General features: G+C 43.5%; 1 protein-coding gene across 1 annotated transcript in view; it reads right to left on the reverse strand.

The window, feature by feature from the left end:
* Positions 1-403: 403 nt before the first annotated feature.
* The window catches only part of LOC115110526 (serine/threonine-protein kinase WNK4-like), an 89,568-nt gene continuing 72,590 nt past the window's right edge, over positions 404-17,381 (reverse strand). The window contains 11 exon segments of the mRNA XM_029636263.2: positions 404-3,347; positions 3,565-3,659; positions 3,746-3,951; positions 4,856-5,059; positions 5,061-5,448; positions 5,925-6,018; positions 6,236-7,131; positions 8,397-8,528; positions 11,786-11,840; positions 14,927-15,100; positions 17,032-17,148. Of these exon segments, the coding sequence (XP_029492123.2) occupies positions 3,345-3,347; positions 3,565-3,659; positions 3,746-3,951; positions 4,856-5,059; positions 5,061-5,448; positions 5,925-6,018; positions 6,236-7,131; positions 8,397-8,528; positions 11,786-11,840; positions 14,927-15,100; positions 17,032-17,148 (2,364 nt within the window). The 3' untranslated portion in view covers positions 404-3,344.

A 17,381-nucleotide genomic window follows, 5' to 3' on the forward strand; every position in this document is an offset into this window, starting at 1 on the left:
ATACTACTTGAGTAAGTCTAAAAGTATTGGGTTTTAAATATACTTAAGTATCAAAAGTCATTTTAATTGCTAAAATAGATTCCAGATTCCTTATGTTATGTTTTTTCAATTTCAATTTACGGATAGCTAGGGGCACATTCCTACACTTAGACATCATTTACAAATGAAGCATTTGTGTTTAGTGAGTCCGCTAGATCAGAGGCAGTAGAGGTGACCAGGGATGTTCTCTTGATAAGTGTGTGAATTGGAATAAGCATTCAAAATGTAACAAGTACTTTTGAGTATCACAGAAAATGTATGGAGTAAAAAGTACAAGTTGTCAAAAATATAAATAGTAAAGTACTGTCAAGTACAATTGGATACCACGAAATTGGGGAGAAAATAAAAAAATAAAAACATTGCATGATGTTGAATTGTCATTTATTAGCAATATTTACAAATATGATTTAGGAAACAATCACGCTTGAAAGGTAAAAAACAAATATTAAAGGCACAGAATCTGCATGGCAGTATGTTTTCTAGAAACACGATTGACAACAAAATAGAGCTCTTGACATCCTAAATATATATTGTATATTTACTGTTGATGTCTTGATATAGAAGAACACAATCTGAGTAATATATTTCATGTGTTCTACTACAATCGTTCCCCATCTGCATACTTTAAGGCAAATAGCTCAGAATTCTTCACAGCTTCAGGTCTTTGTCATGAATCAAATAATGACCAACACTAAATGCATAGGCACGCATACCGATTTAAAATATATAACTATACATCTTTACCCCGCTATTATTTATAGGTACGCAATTGTTCAATAGCAATAGTGAACGACCCCTATGGAAAGTGCATTGTATCAATCCATAGATTAAAATACGTTTTTAAAGCATAAGCGTCCACTCTTTGCTTAAAAAATGAAGGCTGATAAGTGACACCCAGTATCTTTACTACTTGGCCATAGAAAGTGAGTAACAAATGAACAATGTGTAGTATATTATAAGACCTGGAGTGTATGTATACTGAACAAAAAATTTAACGCAACATGCAACAATTTCAAAGATTTTACTGAGTTACAGTTCATATAAGGAAATCAGTCAAATGAAATGAATTCATTAGGCCCTAATCTTTGGATTTCATATCACAGGGAATACAGATATACATCTGTTGGTCACAGATACCTTAACAAAAAATGGGTCTCGCAATGGGCCTCACGATCTCGTCACGGTATTTCTGTGCATTGAAAATTGCCATCGATAAAATGCAATTGTGTTCGTTGTCCGTAGCTTATGCCTTCCCATACCATAACCCCACCGCCACCATGGATCACTCTGTTCAAAACGTTGTAATCAGCAAACCACTCAACCCACGACGCCATACACGTGGTATGTGGTTGTGAGGCTGGTTGGATGTCACATTCTCTTAAACGAAGTTGGAGTCGGTTTAAATTAATGTTAAATTAATGTTAAATGCTCTGGCAACAGGCCTGGTGGACATTCCTGCAGTCAGCATGCCAATTGCACATGCCCTCAAAACTTGAGACATCTGTAGCATTGTGTTGTGTGACAAAACCTGCACATTTTAGAGTGACCTGTTATTGTTCCCAGCACAAGGTGCACCTGTGTAATGATTGTGCTGTTTAATCAGCTTCTTGAAGGATGAAGGAGGCTGGAATATCTTGGCAAAGGAGAAATGCTCACTCACCGGGATGTAAACAAATGTCATTTTAGAGAACTAGGCTTTTTGTGCATATGGAACATTTCTGGGATCTTTTACTTCACCTCATGAAACATGGGACAAACACTTTACATGTTGCGTTTATATTTTTGTTCAGTGTAAGTTCAGTAAAGTGACATTTAGTTTTTCATGCACCATGTGTGATTTGTGTTGCTTCATGAACATTTGTTTACACCAAATACAGCTCTGATGTTTTGCTGATACTTGCAGGCAGCTTGGATTGACTCTTATTTAGGTGTACTTGATTTAGTTCACCCGGCACACCAAGTAAGCGGAGCTGCAAAATGGAAAACTGCTGACCTGACTTGCCGGTCAATACATTAGATAGATGCATATTTGTTCATCCCATTCCTTATGCAATATTATAAACCATACAAATACACTGTTTTGAGGCAATGATTACATCTCATCCTGCTATCTTATCTCCTGAGCAGACATATGCAGCGTTTACCGTGAATACAGTCTCCGTGACCGCAGGAACATTGCCTTTAGTTGTCAATCGCAACATTAAGCAGATCTTCAGCACTTCGGATTGAATAGGGTCATATTGTATTAAGAGGAGTTCCTGCTTGCAGCAGTTGGATGACGAAGTGCAGGAGAGAGCAGGGCTTCTGGGACGTGTTTTCCAGGAATAGCACAGGCAGCATCCGCATAAGAGCACACGCAGAAACACACACCTTAAGCCTTCCTATCCTCACTTTCCATTTGACCTGACGCTACACACAGCTATATAAGCTTAGCATCCTTAAGAACGGGGGGACTTCCTTGGCTTGGTGTCACAATACTAACTCATGGTATTGCACATGAACCAGATGGCAGATAGGGTGCTTTGGTGCTCTGACAATGGGATCCTTATCTATCGTCGTTAGGAGGAGTGTTTAGTGAGGCCCATCGTGTGGATGACCATGGCCTTTTCTCATTTGGGAAAAAGTCCGTCCTCCAACCTCTCCTCCGTCCTCTCTCCTCCGTGACTCAGAAACTGATAAGTGGTCGAGGCGAACAGAAGTGTTTCTTCCTCCTTGTTAGCCATCTTTCATAGATGATAGTCATGTGTGTCCTACCTGAGTCCTTCACCGAATAATATAGAAATCTGCCACACCCCCTTTGAATCAGCTTTAGTTTTTTTGATGGAGAAAAGCATGCACATGTTTACAAACAATATGCTACTTGTAGTTGTATCTATAAAATGTCTTGAACAACTAACTTCATTTGTTTTTATCACTCTACACATTTATTTTGGGATCCACCCCTGTAAACGTAATTTGCCTGAGTGGAGAAGGAGTCTAATTTCCTGCAAGCTCATTTTCGTCTCTCCTTGCTACCTCTCCACAATTACCTTTTTCAAAAGGAGGCGTGAGAGGAGAGAGGACAGAGGAAAGAGGACACAGGAGTTGAGCAAATCCAATTGAGAAAAGGCCCATGTCTTCTGGCCATCCGGTTTCCCCATCCCAAGGCTCAGGCTGGGAGCTATCTGTTCAGCACTGGGCTTGGCAACTTATTGGTCATCATTGGGCTCCCTCTCTTCCTGGTTGGTGGTTGGGAGGGTAGGCGGCTGGCCACAGTATCACCTGCCCCAACCCCCTGTCCTCCGGATCACACAGGGAGACGAGTCTCACTAGTAGGAGAGAGGTTAGAGGTCAGAGGGCGTAGTGTGTTCACCAAGTAACCAAGCAGGTTAACAAAGAAATACCAAGGTGACTACGTTAACATATTATTTTCATCACTGCACAGGTTTTTTAGAAGGATTACACCTGTCAAAATGTTCTACGTTATTGTTCAGACTAACAAGGTCAGGGTTCAGGGATCATGGGTCAGACAGGGTGCTTGCTCACCATCCGGTTGTAGTCGGGGGCAAAGGTCACCCCTTTACTGGACCTCTCCTGAGAGCCACTGCTGCTGCCACTGACTGAGTTTTTACGCATGATCCCTATGTTTGTAAGACATGGAGGGAATAGCTAAGTCATAACGAACTCCCAACCAGACAGCAACATAACTACTACAATACCAACTGACCTGCAGGGGGCAGTATATCCAGTCTCTGCAGGCTGTTCCTACGCGAGCCGGGGTAGTTGCCGCTCTTGGAGAGGCGCCTCTGGCGGTTGTTGAGCATCGCGGCGGGGGACATGATGCCAGGGGGAGGCACCTTTCCCATCTGCTCATACAGCGCCTCAATCTCCCTCTTCTGAGTGAGCTGGAGGGCCTGCGCCTCTGACAGGTGCCTGAGAGAGAGAGAGAGAGGGGGGAGTAGAAGAAGAAAGAGAGAAAGGGCACAGAACATGGATAGAGGACAAGGAGGAGAGAATACAAGAGAGAGTGCATGGGACAGGGAAAGAGTTGAGAAAGGAGAAGATGGTCAAGGTCAGGGGTAAGAAGAGTTTTATTAAGTTAGCTTGAATTGGTGTTTGTGTTTTCAGTCAGGTTGTAAATTTGGAAGATAATTTTGGTTTAATGACCATTTGGTGTTGGCAAACCAAGTTCTAAGAATGTTCAAAACCTTATGTCATGCTCTAATGATGACAGTGGAGGCTGGTGGGAGGAGCTATAGGAGGACAGGCTCATTGTAATAACTGGAATGGAATAAATGGGACAGTATGGAAACCGCATGTTTGACTCCGTTCCATTGATTCCATTTCAACCATTACAATGAGCCCATCCCCCTATAGCTCCTTCCACCAGCCTCCACTGAATTTTAAAATTTTTTTATTTGACCTTTATTTAACCAGGCAAGTCAGTTAAGAACAAATTCTTATTTTCAATGACGGCCTGGGAACAGAATGACAGATTTGTACCTTGTCAGCTCGGGGGTTTGAACTTGCAACCTTCCGGTTACTAGTCCAACGCTCTAACCACTAGGCTACCCTGACAATGTTTATGACCTTATTACAAATGTTGATGTCAACAGTTCTTTGAAGTCTTTTTAATTCAACTAGAGTGATAAAGACACACCTCTACTTCCTATCAACAGTGTGGCCATAACTCGTTTGTTTTGTTTTGGAGGACTGTGGAGGAACCGGTGACCTTGATTGGTGGACTAACGTTTTGTACTTTGACTGTGTGTTTGTTCACAACCTCAGAGACTTAACTTCAAAAACAGAAATGGTGCGCCTCCTCTCCTCCACTCACCTGTCCCTGAGTTCCTGTAGCTCCTCGCACATATCCTCGTTCTCGCTCTCTGTCTCGTCACTGCTGACATACGAGGCGCTGCGTGTGTAGCTCATCCAGGGCTGGTTTAGGTTGCTCCCGCTAAACTGGGGGCTCCCCGCTGTACCCTCCCACAGGCTCAGGCTCAGCCTCCGGCCCCCCCTTCTCCTCAGCTCCTCCTCCTCCTCCCTCCTTTTGCTCCTTGTCTGGCTCCTTGTCGGGCTCCTTGTCGGGCTCCTCCTCACTCTCCTGCTGGTCCTCCTGCTCTGTCTGCTTAGGGCCTCCAGGCAAGGAGTGGGCGATGTCTAGGTTACACAGGGGCCCGCCGGGGGATCGCTGGGGAGGGGACACGGTTACAGTGCTAATGCTGCTTTCTGATTCGCCCCCCTGCTCCTCGGTGCTGGTATCAGATTCACTGTCCCGGGAGGAAGGGCTGATGCTAACGGTGACAGTGGGCGGGGTTTGGTGTTGTGGGTGGGTTTGGGGAGGATCCTGGGCTGGGCTAGCGGAGGCTGCAGGGATCTCTCTGCTGGGTGTGACTTGGAAACGGCCGACGGTAACTGTAGGCTTTTTCTCTGTTGGAGGGAGAGAGAGAGAGAGAAGAAGAGAGCGGGGGAGAGTGAGAGTTATTTCACATTACGTATTATAATGGTGTCTAGAAAGTCATTGACATTAAGCCAGCCTACTCATCTACACAACAAAGTATTTCTCATCAAAGTTCATACTACAGGTTGGGCACTTGGGGGGCAGACTTAACTGTACAATGATTTAAGTCATGTTGCTTGAGAGAGTACCTTGGGGTCATACAAGTACACAGTAAAAAGTGAATTGATAAATTAGTGATCCACAGTATCGTATATTAAGTTGCCATGGACACAGTAGGTGCAAAAATACAATGTGGTTTTTCCTGACATATCGGCTACCTTGGAAACAGACAGTGCTTTAAAAATGTACATGAATTAAAAATGAATTGACGTGATTGACTATTATTAGCTCATCATTCCAAATGCATACACAATGAAAAGGTGTATGGCATGGAGAGAGAGCTTACCCTCAGAGATAGGTGACAGTCTGTTTTTGGCAGCGTTTGCTCCCGACTCTGACACCACCAGGGTGGAAGAAGTTCTTAGCCTGGGTGAAGACACCTGCAGGGTAAAATAACAACATTTTTTCAGCTTTACCAGCTCAGTACTGTAATAATACACTATGCCAAAACATGTTACAGGCGTGTCTAATCTATACAACACTGTAGAGGAACAGGTTTGAGGTTTTAAAGGTAAGGCAACACAGGTTGAAGCAAATTCATATCCTACAGTATACACTTCTTCATGTATATGAGCACATATTTATTAAGTGACTCACGGTGCTCTGTGGGCTGTCTGGAGCTGAGGAGGAGGGGGAGCTGGTGATAGAGGTGGAGGCTGAGCTGTCTGTCTGCTCCTGGAACCCCACCCTGGGCCCCAGCTGGCAATACATCTGGGGACTCGCCCTGGATCCTGGAGGAGAGAGGCTGGAGCCAGATTGCCTGAATGCAGTCCCATCCACTAGCCCGCCAGGCTGGGGTGACCCTGGGGCTACGTTGGTTTTCAACAGGCTCTGTTGGTGCAGAGCCTGGGTGTCTGCATACTGCTGGTACATGTCCAGATACTGGCCTGCTGTTATTTTGCCCTGGGGTTGGTAGGGGCTCTCCCCTGGCATCAGCTGGGGAGGGCAAAACATGGAGGGGTGGTAGGAGCCAGACTGGGCTGGGTTCAGACCGCTGGGCATGGAGGTGGGGGGCATGAAGGACTGGGCCACGCTCATTGCCAGGGACAACACGTTGGCCAGGGAAAAGAGGGGCTGGTTGTGGCTGTTTGGGGGCCACATGCCTGGGTTCTGCTGCTGTTGAGCTGGAGGGGTAGGCTGGGGGGTACTGCCCACTACCTCACCGCTCAGAGGTAACATTTCACCCCTCTGCTGCTGCCCTGGGGTGGCCGGCTTGGCCGGGGAGGAGGAAGGGGATGGGGAAGAGGAGGAGAGGTTGGAGTTGCTTAGGACCCGGTGGAGGGTCTCGGGGGTGAAGGGGGCGCTGGCGGGCATTGAGGAGTTCTGGGTGACAGGGTAAGGGAAGGGGAAGTGGGTGTTGTGGACATAGGGGTGCTTGGGGTACTGCTGGGGCAGGGGAGGCAGCTGATTGAGGGGCATCACGGGAGGCACGGCCTCGGGGTGGGAATACTGGGGGTAATGGGAAGCAGGCGGGTGGAAGGTCTGGGAAGAACCTGGAAGACACATAAGGAATATTGGGGTTAGACTCATAAGTAGGGCAACAATCTGACTTATGACTGGTTGAATGGGTTCCATCCACAAACAGAATAAAGACCTGTTCTAAAGAGTTTATGTTACGTAGACAGCATTCCCTTCTGCCTAGCACCACATCTAAAGTAACCAATCAGTTATTTACAACATAAATCAAACTGGACCACATGAGGGAAGACCTATTTTCACTCAGATACAGATACAGTGACACAGTATTGGTTACATTCGCTTTTCCTCTCACAAATGTAGATACTTCCTTCCTTTTTCAATCTTACCAATGGACAGAGATATAATTCTGCAGCACAACTTCAGCTCAGTTAAGCACAGGTTCCCATGAAATCATGGCAGTCAAAAGGAAATTTGACTCGCCCAGAGTGTCAAAAGTAATTAAAGAAAACACAAATAAACAAAAGCTCAAATGTGTCAATGATGGATGGATTATGTAACTCACTTAACTCGTCTTTCACATTGCAGCTGCATATAAACCTCACACATGTTAAAAGAGACTGAATGGCAACTCTAGGTAGAGCTGAGACAGAGAGGGAAAATCCCCACTGTATCGGTCAGTAAACATTATGAGATAGCAACTGGAGGGGGGTAGGAGAGAGAGAGAGAGAATGAGAGATTAAGAGAGGGCATTCAGGCCTGAACCGTCCCCCCTCTGGGTGGTTGAGGTAAATACCCAGGGGACCCTGCTGTGGGGCGAACTCAGACTGTGAGGTGCCTGAGAGGAGGAAGTGACACACAGTGCTGGCTGATAGCACTCTGCTCTACAGTAAACCTGAACACTAGAGGTGAGTGGGTGTGTCTGAGTGGGGATACCAGTTCTTCGAATAACCTTATGCCCATATAGAGTATCACATGTTTTGACTCCAATTGCCAGACGGCCTATTGTTTCTAATGGAAATCTTCTTTCCTTCTTATTCTGCATATCTCAATGCCCGATTGGTAAACATATATATACTTTGGCAATATCAAAGTATATCAAAACCACTGCTCAAACTACTACTGTAATAAGCATTCAAAGTCTAAGACTCAAAGTCTGATGTCTGAGGGGGAAAAAAACAGTGTTTGTTGTTTGCAGTAACTTTTTTGTTATTGTAACATCCCAAACAGACGTGTCAGTTTCACCTAATTAAGGATTCCAGCTATAAATGAAAGGTTTTTGTTACTGTGGTTGATGGTGAGCAGCCAGCCAGTGTTTCTGGGGTTGGAGTGTGGTACGTACTTGACGTGGTCTGGAAGGACTGAGAGCGGAGGGGACGAACAGAAGGGACCGCCTTTGGGTCGATGTAGAAGTCTCCAACAGGCGCCACAGGAGACGAACCTCGGAGCTGAGCAACGCTGCCCTCAGCAAAGTCTGGCCCACAGAGACAAATAAACCCTTAAACATGCGCAGATACACCAAAGTGACATTGATCATACCGTATCGATGTGTTTGTGGGGACTGATGACAAATCTATATGTGATGGACGTCACTGTGCTGCTTAGGTTACCAATTCAACTCAGTTGATTGATTGATTGATTTTATTACCAGGTTAAAAAAGTACATATACACACAGTACATACATTTACAAACGTGACAGGGATAGTGCAATAAAATCAGATAATTATTTCCATTATGGCCCCTAAGGTACAATGTGCAAAAACATAGTTACAGACATACAGTGCCTATAGAAATTCTACATCCCCCTGGATTTCTTCACATTCTATTGTGTAACAAAGTGGGATTAAAATGGATTTTATTGTCATTTGTTGTCAACGATCTACACAAAATACTCTGTAATGTCAAAGTGGAAGACAAATTCTAACATTTGTCAAGATTAATGAAATATAAAACACTCATATACAGTGGGGCAAAAAAGTATTTAGTCAGCCACCAATTGTGCAAGTTCTCCCACTTAAAAAGATGTGAGAGGCCTGCAATTTTCATCATAGGTACACTTCAACTATGACACACATAATTAGAAAAAAAAATCCAGAAAATCACATTGTAGGATTTTTAATGAATTTATTTGCAAATTATGGTGGAAAATAAGTTTTTGGTCACCTACAAACAAGCAAGATTTCTGGCTCTCACAGACCTGTAACTTCTTTTTTAAGAGGCTCCTTTGTTCTCCACTCGTTACCTGTATTAATGGCACCTGTTTGAACTTGTTATCAGTATAAAAGACACCTGTCCACAACCTTAAACAGTCACACTCCAAACTCCACTATGGCCAAGACCAAAGAGCTGTCAAAGGACACCAGAAACAAAATTGTAGACCTGCACCAGGCTGAGAAGACTGAATCTGCAATAGGTAAGCAGCTTGGTTTGAAGAAATCAACTGTGGAAGCAATTATTAGGAAATGGAAGACATACAAGACCACTGATAATCTCCCTCGATCTGGGGCTCCACGCAAGATCTCACCTTGTGGGGTCAAAATGATCACAAGAATGGTGAGCAAAAATCCCAGAACCACACGTGGGGACCTAGTGAATGACCTGCAGAGAGCTGGGACCAAAGTAACAAAGCCTACCGTCAGTAACACACTACGCCACCAGGGACTCAAATCCTGCAGTGCCAGACGTGTCCCCCTGCTTAAGCCAGTACATGTCCAGGCCCGTCTGAAGTTTGCTAGAGAGCATTTGGATGACCCAGAAGAAGATTGGGAGAATGTCATATGGTCAGATGAAACCAAAATATAACTTTTTGGTAAAAACTCAACTCGTCGTGTTTGGAGGACAAAGAATGCTGAGTTGCATCCAAAAAACACCATACCTACTGTGAAGCATGGGGGTGGAAACATCATGCTTTGGGGCTGTTTTTCTGCAAATGGACCAGGACGACTGATCCGTGTAAAGGAAAGAATGAATGGGGCCATGTATCGCGAGATTTTGAGTGAAAACCTCCTTCCATCAGCAAGGGCATTGAAGATGAAACGTGGCTGGGTCTTTCAGCATGACAATGATCCCAAACACACCGACCAGGCAACGAAGGAGTGGCTTCGTAAGGAGCATTTCAAGGTCCTGGAGTGGTCTAGCCAGTCTCCAGATCTCAACCCCATAGAAAATCTTTGGAGGGAGTTGAAAGTCCGTGTTGCCCAGCAACAGCCCCAAAACATCACTGCTCTAGAGGAGATCTGCATGGAGGAATGGGCCAAAATACCAGCAACAGCGTGTGAAAACCTTGTGAAGACTTACAGAAAACGTTTGACCTCTGTCATTGCCAACAAAGGGTATATAACAAAGTGTTGAGATAAACTTTTGTTATTGACCAAATACTTATTTTCCACCATAATTTGCAAATAAATTAATTTAAAAATCCTTCAATGTGATGTTCTGAATTTTTTTTTTTTCTAATTTTGTCTGTCATAGTTGAAGTGTACCTATGATGAAAATTACAGGCCTCTCTCATATTTTTAAGTGGGAGAACTTGCACAATTGGTGGCTGACTAAATACTTTTTTGCCCCACTGTACCTTGATTAGTATTCACTCCCCTGAATGTTGCTACATGTTAGAAACACATTTGGCAATGATTACAGCTGTGAGTCTTCATAGGTAAGTCTCATATGAGCTTTGCACACATGTATTGTGAAATATTTTCCAATTATTATTTTCAAAATTCTTCAAGCTCTGTCAAGGGTGTTGGGGATCATGACTAGACAGCAATGTTCAAGTTTTGCCATAGATTTTCAAGCAGATTTAAGTCAAAACTGTAACTTGGCCACTCAGGAACATTCACTGTCTTCTTTGTAAGCAACTCCAGTGCAGATTTTTTTTGTATTGTAGGTTATTGTCCCGTAAAGCAGGTTTTCCTATGCTTAGCTCCATCCCATTTTATTCATCCTGAAAAACTCCCCAGTCTTTGCCGATGTCAAGCATACCCATACGATGATGCAGCCACCACCATGCTTGAAAATAAGGAGGCAGTTACTCAGTGATGTGTTGTGTTGGATATGCCCCAAACATAAGGCTTTGCATTTAGGCCAAAAATTGTATCCCTGTGTTGTGGTTTCTTTGCAGTATTACTTTAGTGGCATGCTGCATACATCTGCATGTTTTGGAATATTTGTATTCTGTATATTTGTATTCTTCTTTTCACTCTGTCATTTAGGTCATTATTGTAGAGTCACTACAATGTTGTTGATCCATCTTCAGTTTACTCCCAACACAGCCATTGAACTGTAGTCGTCGCTGTAAAATCATCAACGTCTGATTTGTTATTTTTACCCATCTACCAATCACTGCCCTTCTTTATGAGGCGTTCGAAAAGCTCCCTGGTCTTTGTAGTTGAATCTGTGGTTGAAATTCAATACCTGACTGAGGGACCTTACAGATGTTGTATGTATGGGGGACAGAGGAAGGGGGTAAATACTTATGCAACGACTACATTTTAGTTATTAAACTTTTACTAATTTGTAAAAATGTGTAGAATTTTCTTTTTGCTTTTGACATTAGAGTATTTTGTGTAGATCAATGACAAAAACATACAATTAAATCTATTTCAATCCCACCTTGTAACGCAACAAAATGTGAAAGAAGTTCAAGGGGGTGCAGAACTTTCTATAGGCACTATAGAAACATACATCTATATATATATATATTGCACATGCACACAGGGAATCTTCCTTACCGGGCAAAGATGAAGAGGAATGTGTGCGTTCGAGTCCATGCGCATGTAAGTTCGGCTGAAATACAATCACAAAGCAAGTCAACCAATCAACTGTTAAAATCACTCCATGTCATATGCTGTCTTGCTGCAGAGGATTGCCATGCACTTGCTTTTGTTGTTAAGTTGTTCTTAAGATCAGGGGCAAATAACCCAGGGCCTTAAAGTTGTTGTTCATTGTAAGTGGGACCAACAAGTGCACAACTTACAAAACAACAACAGACAAAACCAACCATCTGTCTCAGGGGTGCATATCTCTGGTCTTTGAGTTCTCCAGTCGTGCTGATTAGATTTTTCACCAGGCAGTTGATTGATGTTACTGACTGGCTGGAGAGTGCAAATACCTCCTTTCCCAGATAGAAATCAATCCCATTGTTAAATTCAAGACGAAAATCAGGACTGTGGCCCTCAAGGACTGGAGGTGTGCACCACTTACAGTGGGGAGAACAAGTATTTGATAACCTGCAAAATCGGCAGTGTTTCCTACTTACAAAGCATGTAGAGGTCTGTAATTTTTATCATGGGTACACTTCAACTGTGAGAGACGGAATCTAAAACAAAAATCCAGAAAATCACATTGTATGATTTTTAAGTAATTCATTTGCATTTTATTGCATGACATAAGTATTTAATACATCAGAAAAGCAGAACTTAATATTTGGTACAGAAACCGTTGTTTGCAATTACAGAGATCATACGTTTCCTGTAGTTCTTGACCAGGTTTGCACACACTGCAGCAGGGATTTTGGTCCAGTCCTCCATACAGACCGTCTCCAGATCCTTTAGGTTTCGGGGCTGTCGCTGGGCAATGCAGACTTTCAGCTTCCTCCAAAGACTTTCGATTGGGTTCAGGTCTGGAGACTGGCTAGGCTACTCCAGGACGTTGAGACGCTTCTTACGGAGCCACTCCTTAGTTGCCCTGGCTGTGTGTTTCGGGTCATTGTCATGCTGGAAGACCCAGCCACGACCCATCTTCAATGCTCTTACTGAGGGCAGGAGGTTGTTGTCCAAGATCCCTTGATACATGGCCCCATCCATCCTCTCCTCAATACGGTGCAGTCGTCCTGTCCCCTTTGCAGAAAAGCATCCCAAAAGAATGATGTTTCCACCTACATGCTTCACGGTTGGGATGGTGTTCTTGGGGTTGTACTCATCCTTTTTCTTCCTCCAAACATGGCGAGTGGAGTTTAGACCAAAAAGCTCTATTTTTGTCTCATCAGACCACATGACATTCTCCCATTCCTCCTCTGGATCATCCAGATGGTCATTGGCAAACTTCAGACGGGCCTGGACATGCGCTGGCTTGAGCAGGGGGACCTTGCGTGCGCTGCAGGATTTTAATCCATGGCGGCATAGTGTGTTACTAATGGTTTTCTTTGAGACTGTGGTCCCAGCTCTCTTCAGGTCATTGACCAGGTCCTGCCGTGTAGTTCTGGGCTGATCCCTCATCTTCCTCATGATCATTGATGCCCCACGAGGTGAGATCTTGCATGGAGCCCCAGAACGAGGGTGATTGACTGTCATCTTGACCTTCTTCCATTTTCTAATAATTGCGCCAACAGTTGTTGCCTTTTCACCAACCTGCTTGCCTATTGTCCTGTAGCCCATCCCAGCCAGGTAACGAATTCAAACAGGTGCAGTTAATACAGGTAATGAGTGGAGAACAGGTGGGATTCTTAAAGAAAAACTAACAGGTCTGTGAGAGCCGGAATTCTTACTGGTTGGTAGGTGATCAAATACTTATGTCATGCAATAAAATGCTAATTAATTACTTAAAAATCATACAATGTGATTTTATGGATTTTTGTTTTAGATTCCGTCTCTCACAGTTGAAGTGTACCTATGATAAAAATTACAGACCTCTACATGCTTTGTAAGTAGGAAAACCTGCAAAATCAGCAGTGTATCAAATACTTGTTCTCCACACTGTATATACACTGAACAAAAATATAAATGCAACATGTAAAGTGTTGGTCCCATGTTTCATGAGCTGAAATAAAAGATCCCAGAAATGTTTCATATGCACAAAAAGCTTTTTCTCTAAAATGTTGTGCACAAATTTGTTAATTTCCCTGTTAGTGAGCATTTCTCCTTTGCCAAGATAATCCATCCACCTGACAGGTGTGGCGTATCAAGAAGCTGATTAAACAACATGATCATTACACAGGTGCACCTTGTGCTGGGGACATTAAAAGGCCACTCTAAAATGTGCAGTTTGGTCACACAACACAATGCCACAGATGTCTCAAGTTTTGAGGGAGCATGCAGTTGGCATGCTGACTGCAGGAATGTCCAACAGAGCTGTTGCCAGAGAATTTCATGTTCATTTCTCTACCATAAGCCGCCTCTCCAATGTTGTTTTAGTGAATTTGGCTGTACATCCAACCGGCCTCACAACCAGACCATAAGTAAGCACACCAGCTCAGGACTGCCACATCTGGCTTCTTCACCTGTGGGATCATCTGAGGAGGGGGAGGGGTGGTGCTGAGGACTATTCCTGTCTGTAACAAAGCCCTTTTGTTGGGAAAAAGTCATTCTGATTGGCTGGGACCGGCTCCCAAGTGGGTGGCCCTATGCCCTCCCAGGCTCACCCCTGCCCAGTCATGTGAAATCAATAGATTAAGTCCTAATGAATTTATTTCTAGTGACTGATTTCCTTATATGAACCCAAACTCAGTAAAATCTTAGAAATTGTTGCATTCATGTTGCATTTATGGTTTTGTTCAGTATAGATGGTTGGTTATGTAACTATTTTGTAACTATTGGTTTTGTAACCATGCCAACAATGGGCAGCATATTAACAGTATTTCTACTTGCACATCATCATATGCACATCTATCACTCCAGTATTAATTTGCTAAAATTGTAATTACTTCGCTACTATGGACTATTTATTGCCTTACCTCCTCACGCCATTTGCACACACTGTATATAGACTTTTTCTATTGTGTTATTGACTGTACGTTTGTTTATTCCATGTATACTCTGTGTTGTTGTTTGTGTCGCACTGCTTTACTTTATCTTGGTTAAATAAAGGTGAAATAAAAAAATAAAAAACCTGGCATCGTGGCACTGACCACTGATGTATATTTCTATGGCACTCACCTGCGAGGCGGACAGGGTGCCCACTTCGCTGAGGTAGGGGTAGAGCTGGTGGGCAGCGTCCCCCAGACTCAGGGGCTCGCCCCTCCTCATCAGGGCCTCTGCACGCTTGATGATGTCACGCATGCGGTAGATGAAGCCCTCCTGCTCGGAGGGAAGGATGAACTCATTGTGGACCTGTGGGAGTTAAATCAATCAGTCAATCAATCAGTAAATGAGTCATTCAATCAATAAAACAGATATGAGTGAGGGAACAGTTAGATGTGACAGATTTGACGATTGAGACAAACACGGACACAGATGGACAAAGTTAGGGAAGAAAGAGAGGAAGATTTTGAACGTGAGTCAACAATCATCTTCGCTTGTTGTTGACAGGATTTCATAACAGACACCCACTTAGCTAGCCCTGAAACATGGCTGTAGACTCCTAGCCGCTATAGGAGTCTATAGCCATGTGTCAGGGCAACAACTTAGGCAGATGGCTATTGGAGCAGTGAGTCGATAGCTTTCATACACACTAGTTTTGAAACTAGTTTCGCAGGTCTTAAAATTCCAAGTGCATTGTACAGGTAACTGCCAAAATAAAGTGGAACATCAACATAAAGTGTCTTAATAGGGTGTTGCGCCACCATTCTGCCATAAGAAATTGAATCATTTGGTGTTTTGTTGATGGTAGTGGAAAACACACTCGGACACCGCTCCAGAATCTCCCATAAGTGTTCAATTGGGTTGAGATGTAAGGGAGTGCGTAACTGGTGGCAGGGAAGTCAGGCGCAGGAGAGCAAAACTGGGTAATCAACGGAGAAGTTTTATTCATAAAACCACCGGAAACCAGAAAAACAAACAAATGGGTACAAGACCCGTCGCGCACTAGAGAAAACGTGCACCTGAGAAAACATGCACATGCACTTACAATACACAATCCCACATAAAGACTTGGGGGGAAGAGAGGGTTAAATATACAACAAGTAATTGAGGTAATTGAAACCAGGTGTGAGGAAAAACAAGACAAAACACATGGAAAATGAAAAGTGGATCGATGATGGCTAGAAGACCGGCGACGCCGACCGCCGAGCACCGCCCGAACAAGGAAAGGACCCGACCTCGGCGTAAGTCGTGACATGAGATCTGGTGAATGAGACAGCCATGGCATATGGTTTACAGTGTTTTCATGCTCATCAAACCATTCAGTGACCACTCGTGCCCTGTGGATGGGGGCATTGTCATCCTATGGGGCATAGCCATGCTAGCCAAAATAATGGCCTGCCCAGCATTTTTGTACATGACCTTAAGCATGATGGGATGTTAATTGCTTAATTAACTCAAGACCCACACCTGTGTGGAAGCACCTAATTTTAGTATACTTTGTATCCCTCATTTGAAGTGTTTCCATTATTTGGGCAGTTAATTTTGCTTATGGAACCAAAAAAAGGTATAATACAAGTAATTTATCTCGTTTCAAGACATTTTTCAAGAGATGTTATATTATTTCATATTAAGGTAAAATATCTTGGAAAATATCTTCAAATAAGATAAATTACTTGTATTAAGCCTTTTATAGGTTAAAATATGCAATCTGCCAATGATGTTAGATAATTTCCCTTGGTATGAATTATCACTCAATATAAGATATTTCAGCTTGTTTAGATTTCACTTTTTGCATTGCACCAATGCAAAATTGTTCTCTGCAGTCTTTTTCAGCTTGTTTTAATCCCATCAACTCCATGATGTGAGCAACTGCTATGAAGTTTTAAGAACTAGGGAAATGTTCCCCCATAACTGGGGCATATTCAATCAAAACCGTTAACCATGCGTTCCCAGGGCCAAGGCCAAACAACATTCTTTCCAAAACTGTGAGAGATCTTGCTGGAATCCATGGTCAGTTTCACTTTCTTACACAGTAAACACTATTTCATTGATTGGATAATTAGATGTTATATTCTCAAGGAGCAAGCACAGTGTTCTTCTGTGTTCTCTGGGAAGTTATGGTTCTGCTTGAAAATCGGCCAATGTTTTGTAACACTGGATGAGATTACAGTAGCTCAGTGGATAAGAATTGGTTGAGTTGAAGATACGCGCATGCATGCACACACACACAGTGCACTCACCATGACAGCAGCAATGTCCTCTGGATTGTCTCCGTCCAGATCAAACTTAAAGGTCACCATCTTACTGTTGTGAGTCTGGAGCTGACACTCCACGACCCGGTCCACTTTGTCAGACAACTGGAAGGACAGGAGAAAAACAAGTGTTTATCCACTCAGAACACGTAGCCACTTGACAAGACCAAGGATGACTTGGATTGCAATCCTCTTTGTATGTGATTAATTCATTACAACTGCTAACAGACAGACAGACAGACAGACAGACAGACAGACAGACAGACAGACAGACAGACAGACAGACAGACAGACAGACAGACAGACAGACAGACAGACAGAGAGACAGAGAGACAGAG

The sequence above is a fragment of the Oncorhynchus nerka genome, linkage group LG26, assembly GCF_034236695.1.
Source record: "Oncorhynchus nerka isolate Pitt River linkage group LG26, Oner_Uvic_2.0, whole genome shotgun sequence".
Taxonomy (NCBI): domain Eukaryota; kingdom Metazoa; phylum Chordata; class Actinopteri; order Salmoniformes; family Salmonidae; genus Oncorhynchus; species Oncorhynchus nerka.